At 27.1% G+C, this 16,190-nt stretch overlaps 1 protein-coding gene across 3 annotated transcripts in view; it reads right to left on the bottom strand.

Annotated features, from left to right (window-relative positions):
• Positions 1–3,609: 3,609 nt before the first annotated feature.
• Positions 3,610–16,190, bottom strand: part of LOC117172338 (EH domain-containing protein 3) — a 47,909-nt gene continuing 35,328 nt past the window's right edge. For 2 of the 3 annotated variants that reach the window (XM_033360145.1, XM_033360144.1), the window contains exons 5-7: positions 10,858–11,176; positions 6,153–6,323; positions 5,857–6,062 (exon numbers count right to left, since the gene is read on the bottom strand). In XM_033360145.1, the coding sequence (XP_033216036.1) occupies positions 5,857–6,062; positions 6,153–6,323; positions 10,858–11,176 (696 nt within the window). Of the gene's footprint in view, positions 6,063–6,152; positions 6,324–10,857; positions 11,177–16,190 lie in introns of all 3 variants that reach the window. The other variant, XM_033360146.1, reaches the window with a different exon arrangement.

The raw sequence follows: 16,190 nt of genomic DNA, 5'->3' as shown, positions 1-16,190 counted from the left end.
TCGAACGTTCAAAAAATGTTGAGGTTCAGAAAAAAGATGAAATAATTTTCAGTGAAGTTCCTACCAAAATGCTGTACCTAAACGTACTTTATTGTACTCTAAAACATTTCCCAAAGTTTCAGCTTGATACTTTATTTACAAAAAAAGTTCTGAGGTTCAAAAAAACATTCAGTGAACTGAAAAACTGCGGTCGGTAATGTAGGTATTTAGCTGTTTTATATATAACTTTTCAAAATTCCAAGAAAAATTCCACTCAGATAGAAATATTTTTATGAATTTAAGAGGCATTGTATAGATATCACATTTTAACAGGGCTCGGGCTTTCCCTATTATTGTAACATCCCGTAAAATATATATTTCTTTTTAATCTAAATTTTTTGTTGACGAATCAGAAATATTCGAAAATCTTCTATAATTTTCTTCAAATTCGTAAGAAATTTTGGAAGATTTTGAGCTTAATTTTTTACATTTTAAATGATTTTTCAAAATTTCAAGAAAAATTGCATTCATTTAAAAATATTTTTAGGAATTCAAGAGGTTTTGCATAGATTTAAAATATTTTAAACCTTGGAAGCATTTCCGAAAATTGATGGAATACTTATCATTTCTTCTGAAATTATAAAAGCCCTAAATATCGTTTCTTTCCTTGTAAATAATTTGAAAATGTGTGTAATTAAAAAAATATCAAAAAAGCATTGTTTTGTTACGCCAAAATATTGTTTAATTTATTTCTATGCCTATTTAGTGTATCTTTCGTATGATGATCAACAAAAAAACATAACCTCTCTAACTTGTGTCAATTTGACCAACTTTCTCACTCGCACACTTTTCCATGTATAGGAAGAAGACACCTGCGCACGAAAGTTAAAGATCTTCCTGTAATGTGCCTACTACTTACGGTAATGTTTCTATTAAAAGTTTCGAAGTGCTTCCCATTGGCAGTTGGGTCTCCTTAATATTCCTTCGTGCTTTTCACGGAGGTCGAGTTTCAATAAACTGATGAATCAATTTGACACATCGAGTTCGTATCTAGGTTCTCAACCAATCCAATTTGACATAAACCAACAAAGCAGCCAGAAATAAATCCTATGAAAAATATGAATTCCACTATTAATTCAAAACACAGGCCTCCGTGAAAAGGTACCCTTAGACATATCATTATTTGTGTCATTTTTAAATATCCTAAAAGAAAATAGTATACATTTTATATTATATTATATAATTTATATATAACATAATATTTACTTTATTTATTAATTTAAATTCATTTCATATTTTCAAATATTTTAATAAACAAATTATGTGTTTTAATTAAAACAATGCGCTTCCTTATTTATTATTATCATATTTTATTTCAAGTTCAAAAAGTGGGCAGAAAACCTCGGCGGAAAGCAGAAACTCGTGAGAGTGAAAGAGACGGAGATTTGTATTTCTTTTTTTCACTCTCAGGAGTTTCTGCTTTTTACCGACGTTTTCTGCCCTCACGGGACTGCAACTTTAGATCACCTTATTATTCCTTTGTGATGAAAAGTTACCCCAATTTGATTGCGCATGAATAATGATTTGTTGAGGTTAGTAGAAATTCATTGGGATTTATCCTGGCCCCGGATGCCCCACTGGGGGTAAAATTTGAAACATTCATGATATCTGGAAACATTCTGATACTTAAAAGTTTTTTTCGATCATTTGTGCACGATGACCCGTGCGCGAAGTAAAACGTCACGCGAAAACGAATCTTTACGCACGATGTATCAAAAAATAATCTTCGATGCATGTGCACGAAGAAATTTCAACCTCATGTAGACCTTTTCGCTCTCGTTTCACTTGGGTGGAAACATTCCCATAAGTTGAAATTTCTTCGCGCACTAGTGCTGAAAACTCCTATTTTATTTTATTGTTTTAACCACTAGTTTTACCTAATATTTTCCTATTAAAAGAAGGAAATTAACCTTAAAATAACCTTCAACTAACCTTGAAGGCGAGGTCCAAGGTCAAATCTAAGGTCATGATTGAATTCCGCGTTGAAAGTTACTTATGACCTGTCATTGACCTTCTTTTCCAACCACTTGTTATGTGCGATTTTCTTGCAAGCATAATTTGACTTTCATTTGACCTCTAGAGGTCACGTCGCCCTTGGACCTCAAGGTATATTTTAACGTAAAATTTCACGCTCTTTGTGATTGCCGATATCAAAAATATGGATTCCCATTAAAAAAAAAAGTTGAACTTGAAATGACCTTGAAGCTGAGGTCCAATGTATATAAAGTTCTAAAATTTTTTTCAATAAAAATTGGAATAGTCAGGTTATAAGTTCTAAAAATGAACTATCGGTTAAGCAAAAGACTTTTCACTAGATACGTGAAATTTCAACCAAATATTTGAATTTCTAAAGAAATTCTCAATCTACTATAAACATAACCTAAAATAAATGCCAATCCAAAAAAATAACATTTGATGTAAAACATATAAATATCCATTTAGAGTAGTTCAATTTTTATTAAGGGGGGAATGAGAATTAAAAAAAAATTCAAAGAAGCCATTTTATTTCTTGATAAAAATTTTCTTAACTTCATTGATTAAAAAAAAAACATTTTAATTGTAAATTATTTCTTATTATTGGAAGAGAATTCTGTTCTAAGCATTTTGGTATCATGTATAATTTATAAACTTTTTAATATTTTTAAAGAGCTATGAAATATTTAATTATGGGCAAAAACTTATTGAAGCGAATTCGAAAAAAATAAGAACCTTTTTAATACTTTTGAAAAATTTGAGATTACATTTTTTCTAAGATTTGTAGGAATATTTTTAAAGAATTTGAAAGGTATCACGAAAATAAACAAATGTTTTTCAAATACATAAAAAAAAATCTCAAATGATTTTTTTCAATGAATTCTTAGAGAAAATTGATAAGTACTTTAAAACATTTTTAATTTATTCACTAAAATTTTTAAAACGAATATCAAAGATATTAAAACAAAATTTTGCAAGATTAAACAATTTTAGAATATTTTAAAACCTGTTCAGAATTTAAAAAAATAAAAAAGAATTTCGGAAAAAGCTTTTCAAGCATTTTGTAAGTTTTTAAAGGAATGAAAAATTTTTCTTTAGATTTGTAGGAAAATTTAAAACTATTTTTTTATTTTGAAAATATAATTTTAAGTTAATATATTAAAATATTTCAAACGAGGTCCAAAACCATAAAAGAATATGAATAATTTCAATTCAATTTTTTATTGCAGAATTTTTAAAGAATTTTAAGAAAATTTCGAATCATTTTAAAATATGCATATTTAGAAGTTTAGAAAAAGTTCAAAAATAATTTTGAAATTGACAAGATTAAAAACAATGTAGATTCTTGCAGATTCAAAAGAAAAACTTGAGCTTTCAAAAATTTTTCGAAAGGTTCCAGGAGAATCAATTTTTGTTTTAAATTCCTGGAAAAAATTTAAATAATTTTGTGTTTTGAAAAATTAATAATTTCAATAATATAAATGTTAAGTATAGATATATAGCGATGATCAACAATATAAGTATAAATAATATGGAAATCATTGGAAAATAGTCCACAAAAAAAGGTAGTATCCTGAGAAAAAAATGTATTTTTAAACTCTTTAAACAATTTATTTAAAAATTCGAGACACGGAAAAACTAATAGTATAGAATTTATATTCATAATATTATAACAAATTGGATATACAAAATTTCTCCAATACACGGACTTTATGTAACTTTTTTCCGCATACATAAATGGATAAATGATCTTTCAATTTCCACCCGGTTCGGATTGCACCATTTTATTTTGAAAATATATATTAAATGAAATTGAACAACAAATCAGTGCAGAATATCTCAATATTTTAAATGCGACACGTGAATTGTTGCTCTTAAAATTAAAGCATTAAATTAAATTTAAATACTTATTTGACTACGTAGTACATAATATTTCTCTTGCGTGAAAATAGTCACTCTGCACTTCCTAACATGTACAAATAATTCACTTTTCCTCAGTTACAAATTAATTTCTCACCTATCAATCAGTCTCTCTCCCCGGAAGGTGTAAAAAATCCTCTCAACTCGTCAAACGAAACCTTAAAACACCAATAATTCACAAAAATATCTTCTCAATCACTCTTTTCAATTCTCGAATAACAACTGAACTTTTAATCCCGTAGAAAATATTGATTGCTACCAATCTTAAAGCTTCCCTCGTTCTTATTCACATTAATGAATTAGTTTTTTTTCAATTGCATTTGTACTCATTGAATTGTGAGGCAAACGGTAATTACATAGCCGCGAGGAACGAACTCGAGAAAAGGCAAAATAATAGAAAATCGGTGTAAAAGAGAAAGTGTTTGAAAAAAATGTGCGTTTTCAAATTGTTTCTCAACTTGCGTTACGTGTCCGATTTGCATATTTACATTCGCAGAAGGTTTTGGGTGTGAACAATTCTTGAAAAAGTCGTTAAAACTACAGGTTTGCGCAGCAAATAATAAAGATTTGATACGCAAAAATAAAAATTGCAGTTTTGCGCAGCAATAATCAATATTTGCAGCGAAAAACTATTTAAAAATGTACAGTTTTGCGCGGAAAATATTAAAAATTTGATGCGCAATATTTAGAAAAAATGGAGTTTGCGCAGCAATGATTAAAAATTTGATGCGCAAAATTGTTTTTAAAAAACTGTAGTTTGCGCATTAAATATTGCGAAACTCAAAAGGTGCAGTTCTGCGCAGTAATTATTGAAGGTTTGATGCGCAAAGTAAAAGAAAACTCCCGTTTTGCGCAGCAATAATCAATGTTTGTAGCGAAAAACTATTTCAAAAAGTACAGTTTTGCGCGGAAAATATTAAAAATTTGATGCGCAACATTTAGAAAAATTTAGTTTGCGCGGCAAATATTGAAGATTTGATGCGCAAAATAGTTTTTGAAAAAACTGTTGTTTGCGCATTAAATATTGCAGATTTGATGCGCAAAGTAAAAGAAAGCTGCAGTTTTGCGCGGAAAATATTAAAAATTTGATGCGCAACATTTAGAAAAATTTAGTTTGCGCAGCAAATATTGAAGATTTGATGCGCAAAGTAGTTTTTGAAAAAACTGTTGTTTGCGCATTAAATATTGCAGATTTGATGCGCAAAGTAAAAGAAAGCTGCAGTTTTGCGCGGCAAATATTGAAAATTTGATGCGCAACATTTAGAAAATGTAATTTTGCGCAGAAAATATTGAAGATTTTATGCGCAAAACTCAAAAGGTGCAGTTCTGCGCAGTAATTATTGAAGATTTGATGCGCAAAAGTAAAAAACTGTAGTACTGTATCAGACACTTTAAGTGTGCACTGGTATACTTTTTGGTTCTCTCGTCCTTAGAAAAGTTGGTGGTAACTCGATAAAAATTCGTACAAATTTATAAAAATCCATACAAATTCTAGCCAACTCAAACCACTACAAATATAATCAAAGCTTGCACTTAATTTGTTTCAAACGATAAAACTCGATTTAACTTTTGATACGAAAGTTCCGCTCAGATATTGTCTTGTTGATAAGCGAAATGAGTTCCTTTAAGTCGTCATAAATAATAAAGCGTACCTATTTTCGAGACAATTATGACATTACAATATAATGTCTATATACAAGAACTTGTCGTCACTACCAAGTTCATCATTTCAAGTCGCAGCTAACAACAAATCAACCTGAAATGTAGCTGAAAAAAAAATGCCAATAAATCCTAAAAATATGTCCTAACTTTGAAAAATATCCGTGTTATTTCTGCAATTTTTGATTCTTTAATGAATAGTGTCTTCTGCAGAATATTTGTCAGTATTTTGCCTAGAAAAAAAAAAGTCGTGAAACTTGCATTTCATACGTCGCGTTTTGAAGGAGGTACTAGATGATCAGGGAGTTCCGTTGGGAGATCATATCCTTCTAATTTCACGCTGATTAAATGCATTGCAAGCGCAAATTCATCGGAATCCAGATAGCCGTCTTTGTCGATGTCGGAGAGCTTCCAGATTTTGCCCAAAACGCTATTCGGCAGCTTCGACTTGACCATTTCCGACTTTGCGGCTGCAATTGTCAATGATATGGAAAATGAGCCTGTTATTTACCTTGAAAAATTCGCGAATAAAATGAAAATGCAAATAAAAGGTGACAAACCTGCACCGGTGATTTTTCCGTCCGAGGGACCGAGAGATTCAAACATCGTGTCGTACTTGTATCTCTCCTTGTTCACGATCCATTCCGGTTCACCCGCACCGGCATCAATACCTTCCCCTCTTTTATACCCGAAGGGACTGACCTGGTCCTCAACTCCTTCGAAGGCACCACCTGGCATTACAATATTTTTTACTGCTTTTGGGAATAGTGTTCTAAACACTTTAAAGGCTCGGATATATGCTCGATCCTGATTTTTCCTTAATTTTTCATTTAGTTTGGTGATTAATATATATTCAAATACGAGCATTTTAATCTCGTAAATCTTTTAACAAAGAATCTTTTATAAAAGGAATAAAAGAGTACAGTAGAACTCCCATTATCCGAGCTATTGTGGACCGGCCTCAACTTGGATAATCGGGAAACTCGGATAAAACGGAATTTTCAATAAAAAGAAAGTCTCAATATAATAAACTGAAAGAATACTTTAATAAATATACAATTTGTACAATATGCGCAATATAAAGCACAGATAATACGGATTAGTCTTGCGCTATAGCTCGGATAAGACGGGTCAACTATTTTTGTTTTAACCTCGGATAATCGCCAACTCGGATAAAGCGGGCTAGGATAACCGAGGTTCTACTATATTTCAGATAAAAATTATAATCTTATTTTAAACGAAAAAAATGTATTTTCAACAAAATTTTTTACATTTTTAACAAAATAAATGAATTTTCAACCTAAAAAGGTTTTAAAACTTATGCATTTATACCCAAGAAAATTATTATTTTTTTTTTACGAAAAAGGTAGTCTTTTAACTAAAAAAGATCAACCTTAAAAAAATGGAACAGTTAAATTTTCTGTTGAAATCCAAAAAGGCGATTTTTTCCCAAAAAGGATTACTTTAACAAAATTGTTGAATTTTCTATGAAATATGAAGTAGCATTTTCATAAAAAAAAAAAAAAACAGATCAAATTTCTCTTAACAAAGATTAATTTTTATTATTATTTTGTATGTTGTTGAAAATTTGAATTTTCACCCAGAAAAACATTCTAGTGGACTTTTCAAGATCAAAATGTGAATTTTGTAACAGATAAATAAATGTTTGAAAAAACATTTGAACTTTTAAGCCAAAGAAACGAATTTTTTCAACCAAAAAAGATACAATTTGTGAGAACATAGAAGAATTTTTAATAAAAAGCGACAATTTTTTGTGTTTTAAGTGGAATTTTTATTCAGAAAAGATTTCAGTTTATTTTTTAAATCACAAAATATAATTTTTTGACAAAAAGTAAATTTCTACCAAAACAGCAGAATTATCGACCAAAAATTATGAATTTTTAATAAAACAGTTTAATTTTTAAACCGAATTTGAAGAATATATTATTTTAACAAGATTGTTAAATTATCAACCAGTTGTATTTTTGTTTAAGAAAAATGAAAATTCTACTAAAATATGCGAATTTTTTAATCAAAAAGACGAATTTTCCGAAAAAATAGTTTTCATTCAAAAGAGATTTCAGATGAATTATCAGCAACAAAATAGAAGTTGAATTTGCAACCAAAAATGATGTCCTTTTAAGAAAATTGTTTAATTTTAAACGAAATAGTTGAATTTTCAATCCAAAAGATTAATTTTATACCCAAAAAGACTTATTCTCAACAAAATACATGCAATTTTATTTAAAAAAGATAAATTTTCACCTAAAACTAGAATAGGTAATATGTTTTTTTGTTAAAAAAAATAAATATGATTTTAAACTGAAAAGAAACGAATTTTAAGTCAAAGAAATTAATTTTCAATCACAGTGATGAATTTTCAAACAAAAATATGAATTTGTGAGCAAATAGTGAAATTTTCAATCCAAAAGATAAATTTTCTGAAAATGCAAAGACGAATTTTAATTCAAATAATTGAATTTTTAACAAACTAGTTTAACTTTTAACCAATTAGTTGAATTTTGAAATGAAATATTTTAATTTTTAATATTTTTTAAATATTTTTAAAATTTAATTTTTAATTTTCAACTGAAATAAGATAATTCAGTTTTATGTTAAAACCAATCAATATTTTTAAAAAATATTTTAAAAATGGTTAAATTTTTTGTAAAAAAATTCCTTTTCATTCCAATGAAATGAATTTTTATTAAAATTATTAATCTTTATTAAAAAAAATATTAATTTCTAACAAAAGAGTTTATTTTTCAACCAACTAAATTTATTTCAAATCTAAAATATAAATTTTCAACTAAAATTATGAATATTTAACTGGAATACTTAAAATTTTCAAAACCGAAACGAAGAATTTTTAAACAAGGAGAAAAACTTTCAAATAAAAAAATAATTTTTTACGAAAAAAGTCGATTTTTTAACTAAATACGTGAATTTTTAAAAAAATAAATCAATTTTCTATCTGAATTAAAAAAATTTCATTAAAAATTTAATTTTCACCTAAAAAATCGGATTTTTTAAACTAATAAATTTTTAACTAAAATGATAAATTCTCAATCATAAAATTTAATCTTCTACATAAAAAGAAGGCGAATTTTTAAAAAATGTACATAAATTTTCAAATAACTAATTTATTTTCTAAATAATTATTTAATAATAAATTATAATTGAGTAAGAATAAACTGGAATATTTAACGGAAATACTTGAATTTTTAACCAAAAAGAAGAATTTTTAAACAAAGATAAAAATAAAAATTAATTTTCTACATAAAAAGAAGCCGAAATTTTTACAAAGTACATACATTTTCAAACAAGAAAATTTTTTTAGACAAGAAGATTAACTTTCAAAGAAAAAAGATCATTTTCAATTTTCGGGTGGAATGAGTTAAATTTTCAGTTAAAAAAATAATAAAAATCAATTTTCAACTAAGATGATGAATATTTAAACCAAATAATTTAATTTTTAACTAAAAAAAAATATGAATTTTTAACAATAAACAATGATTTCTAACAAAAAAGATGAATTTTGAAATAAAAAGTAATTTTTAATAATTAAAAAGTTTGAATAATTTTTAAGAAATTAAAATTTTAACCAAGTAATTTTATTTCTAACCTAAAAGTAGAATTTTCAAATAAAATAATAAATCTTTTACTGGAAAACCTTAATTTTTAACCGAAAAGAATAATTTTTAGGCAAAAAGATTAACTTCAATGGAAAAGATAATTTTCTACGAAAAAATCGATTTTCAACCAATTATGTTCATTTTAAAAACAAAATAGTTGAATTTTCAATTTAAAAAAATATTAATTTTCATCCAAATTGTTAAATTTTGAAAAAGAAAAGATTAATTTTCATCCAAACTGATAAATTTTTATCTAAAATGATGAATCTTCAACCGTAAAAATTAATTTTTTAAATAAAAATGGGATTTTTTCACAAACTACATAAATTTTTAAAAAACTAGTTTAATTTCTAAATGAATACAAATTCAATAATAAATTATGATTTAATTAGATTAAAATTTTAAAGAAAGTAACTATTTTCGAACACAAAAGTCGATTTTTTACATAAATACGTGAATTTTTTACGAAATAAATGAATTTTCTATTTAAAAAGACAAATTTACATCTAAATTGTTAAGTCTTCAACTTGAAAAAGTCAATTTTCTACCAAAAATGAAACAATTAAATTTTCAACCAAGACCATTGATTTCTACAAAAAAAAACAACTAATTTTCCACTAAAAATTAATTTTGAATAATTCAAAAGTTTGAATAATTTTAAACAAATTTAACTGGAATACTTGAATTTTTAGCAACAACAAAAAAAAGAATTTTTGAATTCGGAGATTAAATTTCAAAGAAAAAATAATTTTCTACAAAAAAATAAAATAAAAGATTTTGAAGATAAAATTTCAACCAAAAATATAATAGTTGAAGTTCCGTTAAAAATTTAATTCCTAATGAAAAAATAGGATTTTCAGAAAAATAGTTAAATTTTTGGTAAATAAATTTCTTTTCCTCAAAAAAAAAAAAAATTCAATCAAGTAGCCCATTTTTTCACCAAAGAAATGAATTTTTAATTAAAATGATGAAGATAATAAAAAATGTATATTTTCAACAAAAAAGTCGATTTTTTAACTAAATACGTGAATTTTTAACGACATAAATTAATTTTCTATTTAAAAAGACAAATTTACCAACAAGAAGAATTTAGACAAGAAGATTAACTGGCAGAGAAAAAGACAATTTTCTACGCAAAAATTGATTTTGAACCAAATATGTAGATTTTCAACGAAATGGTTGAATTTTGAATTAAAAAAAGAAAAATTTTCACCTAAATTCTTGAATTTTGAGCAAAAAAATATCTATTTTCAATCATAAAAATTAATTTTCTATATAAAAAGGGGAAATTTTTCACAAATGAAATAATTTTTCAAACAACTAATTTAATATCTGAATAAAAAAAAAATAAAAGTAATAACTTTTCTAAAATAATATATTATAATATAATATATTCCTTCCAGATCCTGAAATTTTAAAACCTAGACCTAACAAAAAAAAAATTTCTCAAAGAGCAAACAATTTCAAAAGGTTATTCTTATAATAGAAAATAAGAAAAATTCAATAATAAATTATAACTTAATTAGAGTAAACTCAGATAATCTGAAAAATCTGCAATCAGAGGTAAATTCCCGGTTTTTTTCATTAAATTCCCGATCATTTCTCGGTAATAAATAAAAAAAATCCTCACCTTTAATGATAGGTTCAGTGGACGATGACGATTCCTCATGAGGGATCATTGCCATCAATTTTGCAATGTCCTCCGCCAACATTTTGTCGACCACTTCCAGAAGTCTTGGCTTAATAGGATTGAACTTGGTAAAATCGTGATGCGCAAGATTCTCTTGCATCTTTTTCAAATCGGGAAAATCCCCCGGGGAAATTTGCTGCTCTCGTTGAATTTGGTCGTAAATTTGACCGAGATTTTTTATCAATTCTTTCTTTTTAGAATCCTTGCCGAAAACAGTTGGCATGTCTTTTCTCAAAGCACTGATTATGTATGCATGAACCTTAAGTAATTAAAAAGTATTATCATTTTGACAAAAACCTGTGAATACTTATTATTAAAATCAGCCCCGAGCCACCTTTCTGGAGGCTGGTGGAAAATATTTGTCATGAGAGTTGACGGTCGCCGTGTGTCGGCGCCAGCTATGCAGTTTGGCCTAAAATTCAAATACAGTAGAGCCGCGATTATCCGGACTTCGATTATCCGAGGCACCGCGTTATCCGAGGCAACGGGACACATCCAAGCACTCTCGGATAATACAGTAGAACCTCGATTATCCGAGGCTCCGCGTTATCCGAAGCACCGCGTTATCCGAAGCACCGCGTTATCCGAGGAACCGCATTATCCGAGGAACCTCATTATCCGAGGACTCCGCATTAACCGAGGTGTATGCTCGGATAATACGGAGAATCATTAATAAAACAGATAAAGTTGCTACGTCTAATTCTGAACGCGCGCAGTAGTTTGGAATTATTAATAAATTAATAAAGATAAATCCACATTCGTAAGTTACCACTTTTATTTGCTAAATGTTTATGTTTCTATTAAAAAAACAGTAGAACCTCGATTATCCGAGACACCGCGTTATCCGAGGACTCCACATTAAACGAGGTGTATGCTTGGATAATACGGAGAATCATTAATAAAACAGATAAAGTTGCTACACCTAATTCTGAATGCGCGCAGTAGTTTGGAATTATTAATAAATTAATAAAGATAAATCCACATTCGTAAGTTACCACTTTTATTTGATAAATGTTTATGTTTATTTTTCTATTTAAAATAGAGTAGAACCTCGATTATCCGAGGCTCCGAGTTATCCGAGGCACCGCATTATCCGAGAACTCTGCATTAAACGAGGTGTATACTCAGATAATACGGAGAATCATTAATAAAACAGACGAGGCAGTAGTTTGCAATTATTAATAAAGATAAATCCAAATAAGTAAGTTGTTTACTTTTATTTTCTAATTTTCTATATTTATTTTTCTATTTAAAATACAGTAGAACCACGATTATCCGAGGCACCGCGTTATCCGAGGCACATTATCCGTGACACCGCGTTATCCGAGGTCTCCGCATTAAACGAGGTGTATGCTCAGATAATACAGAGAATCATTAACAAAACAGATAAAGTTGCTACGCCTAATTCTGAACGCGCGCAGTAGTTAGGAATGATTAATAAATTAATAAAGATAAATCCACATTCTTAAGTTACCACTTTTATTTGTTAAATGTTTATGCTTCTTTTTCTATTTAAAATACAGTAGAACCTCGATTATCCGAGGCTCCGCGTTATCCGAGGCTCCGCATTATCCGAGGCTCCGCGTTACCCGAGGCACCACGTTATCCGAGACACCGCGTTATCCGAGAACTCTGCATTAAACGAGGTGTATACTCAGATAATACGGAGAATCATTAATAAAACAGACGAGGCAGTAGTTTGCAATTATTAATAAAGATAAATCCAAATAAGTAAGTTGTTTACTTTTATTTTCTAATTTTCTATATTTATTTTTCTATTTAAAATACAGTAGAACCTCGATTATTCGAGGCAAAAAGACTCATCCAAACACTCCGCATTAACCGAGGTGTATGCTCGGATAATCATGAAAAAAAAACAGATGAAGCTGCTACGCCTAATTCTGAATGCGCACAGTAGTTTGCAATTATTCATAATTTGATCAATTAATCAATTAAAAAAGATAAATCCACATTCGTAAGTTGTTTACTTTTATTTGCTAAATGTTTATATTTATTTTTCTATTTAAAATATATCAAAAATAGATCACTCTTCCGAATTTTGTGCTTCTTCCGTATTATCAGAGTTTTCGATTATCCGAGGTATCTCCTTCCCATATTGTCTCGGATAATCGAGGCTCTACTGTATTATAAGGCGAAAGTATTTAAAAAAATGTTTTTCAAATAAAAATAATTTTCTGATAGTTCTGGGTAAAAGATAATAATCTTTAAGACTTTTTATTATCTTTTAAATAAAAAATAATTAGCGAAAATCGTAAAATGAGCCCTAGGCTTACTTTAAAGCTATTTTTCCACAGTATCGAAACATTTTATCAGTATAAAACAACTTCAAGTTCTTGCTGTCATAATATTTTTTTTTAAATTTACGGAAAATAGCTTTAAAATGAGGCTAGGTAAATTAAAAAATATTAATTATTACGGAAGTTATTACAAATTTAAGAAAACATTGAAATTTACACCATTTTTGCAATATTTATTCGAAAAATAGACAAATAGGCTTCATCCTGGATTAATTTTATACAGAATTTTGAGAGCATTTAAACCTTTCAGGAGCCAAAATTTTAGCGTTGACATAATTAAAATTAAGAGAACTTAATCAATTGTCAAAAAAAATTCAAATATTTTAATAAAGAAATTATGAATATTTAATATTAAATTTATTATTATTTATTAATATTATCATATGTTATTTCAATTTTAAAAAATAAAACTTGTTAAAAATGATTTTTTAAATAGAGAAAAATATGCTAATGTTAATTATAAATAATTTCGGAAAAGAACTCGAGGTGAACTTTTGAATAAAAATATTTCGGGGGTTTTTTTTTTGTTGACAATTACTATTTAGACTTTGATGTTCTTCTTTTTTAGTTTATTTCTTTAAACTTGAAAATTCTTTAACTAAATAGAGAATATTGTTCAATTCTGTCAAAACCTTTCAGAATAAATTGAAAGTTTCTTTTTTACAAAACTGTAAAAAATCTACATTTTTTATAAAATGTGTCTTTCTAAATTAACAATTTTTCTGGAGTATTTTTAAGCCTTCTAAACCTTTTAAACGTCTTTAAACATTTTTCCAATTTGTCTTAATATTTTTTAAAGACAACAAAATTTGCTTTAAAATTATTGAGATTCTTTAAAAAAAATTTCTAAAATACTTTGGAATCTTTTAGATTATTCTAAAGATAGTTTTTCTAAATAAAAAATCATTTAACATTATTCTTGGAATCTAAGTTGTGTTTAAATATTCATCTTTTTGATTACAAGTTTAACAAATAGGTTTTAAAGTTAAAATGCTTTATTAAAAATTATAAAAAATTTCTTTCATTCTTAAAAATTAAGCTTTTGGCTGAGAATTCTTGAATTTATTTCATAAATCGAATTTTTTTAATAGTAAATTAATTTAGTTCAGAATTCTTGAATTTTGTTAATAATTCGTTCTTTTGTCTTTAGTAAATTAATCTTTTTGTTTAAAAATTCATCTTTGTCAGTTGAAAATTCAACTTTTTGGATCAGAATTCTTAAATTTTGTTAAATATTCTTCATTTCTGGTAGTAAATTAATCTTTCACATTAAAAATTCTTCTTTTTTAGTCAAATATTAAATTTTTTGCTTGAGAGTTCCTTAATTTTGTTAAAAATGCGTGTTTTTTTGTAGCAAATTAATCTTTTTATTTCCAAATACTTTTTTTTATTTTAAAATTCAACTTTTTATTTCAGAATTCTTGAATTTTGTTAAAAATTCTTCCTTCCTGGTAAAAAATTATTCTTTTTTGCGAAAAAATTCATCTAACATTAACAATAAATTAATATTTTAAAAAAGAGAAAAATCCATTTTTTCAAACTTGAAAATTTTTTACACTACAAATTTTTTTTAGTTTTGCAAAATAAAAGAACATTGTCCTAAAATCACCCATCGAACTAAATTTTCCTAAAAATCTAGAGAAAATTGTTTGATTCACTCAAAACCTTTCCAAATTCATAAAAAGCTTCGTTTTTACAAAACTGTAAAAAATCTACAGTTTTTTTACAATTTTTGTCTATTTCAAAAATTAACAATTTTTCTTGAATATTTTGAAGACTTCTAAATCTTTCAAATGATTTAAAATTTTTTTCGAATTTGTCTTAATATTTTTTAAAGACAAAAAATGTGCCTTGAAATCATTCAGATTAAAAAAAAATTTGAAATATACTTTGAAATATTTTAGAATATTATCTTAAAGATAGTTTTTCAAAATAAAAAATCGTTAAAAATTAATCTGGGAATCTAAAGAAAATTGTTCATTCTCTTGAAACCTTTTGTAGTTTTAATTCAGCTTTTCTTGTCTTTTTTGTTAAGCATAATAGAATTTCTGGTCATTTCGTAATTCTGATTTTATTTTCTTCTACCATTTTTTTTTCAAAATAAAAAAATCATTTGAAATTTAACCAGAAATCTTGAGACAATTTTATTGTTCTCTTAGAAGCTTTAAAAATTCTTGAAAAGCTTCTAATTTTTTCTTCAAAATTTTCAAAAATGTACATTTTGTTAAAATTTTTTCGGAATCTTCACACGATTTCAATTATTTTCAAAAACATTGAAACTTCTACAAATCAAAAAAATTCTAATCCGAAAAAATTGTTTAAAAATCTTTATTAAATTATTTTGAAAACTTATTTCCTACATAACAATTTTTTTATAATAACACCCTTAAGTTTATTTTTAATTAAAAACAAACAAAAAAACATTTTGTGAAAATATTTATATCGAAAAAAAAATTTTTAAAGTGAATTAATTAAAATTATCTGAGGTGATGTGGGGAGAAGAGACCTCGGATAAGCGAAAACTCGGATAATACGGAAGAAGCACAAAATTCGGAAGAGTTATCTATTTTTGATTGGGTGAGTTCTGTTGCCTCGGATAACATGGTGTCCCGGATAACACGGAGCCTCGGATAATCGAGGTTCTACTGTATTTTAAATAGAAAAAAAAATATAAACATTTTGCAAATAAAAGTAAACAACTTAGGAATGTGGATTTATCATTCTTAATTGATTAATTTATTAAATTATGAATAATTGCAAACTACTGGGCCCATTCGAAATTAGGCGTAGCAGCTTCATATCTGTTTTATTACTGATTCTCCGTATTATCCGAGCATACACCTCGGTTAATGCGGAGTGCTTGGATGAGCCCCGTTGCCTCGGATAATGCGGTGCCTCGGATAACGCGGAGCCTCGAATAAACGAAGGCCGGATAATCGAGGTTCTGTTGTATTT

Source organism: Belonocnema kinseyi, chromosome 5 (genome assembly GCF_010883055.1).
Source record: "Belonocnema kinseyi isolate 2016_QV_RU_SX_M_011 chromosome 5, B_treatae_v1, whole genome shotgun sequence".
In the NCBI taxonomy this organism is placed as follows: Eukaryota; Metazoa; Arthropoda; class Insecta; order Hymenoptera; family Cynipidae; genus Belonocnema; species Belonocnema kinseyi.
This window is presented reverse-complemented; position numbering and strand designations above follow the sequence as displayed.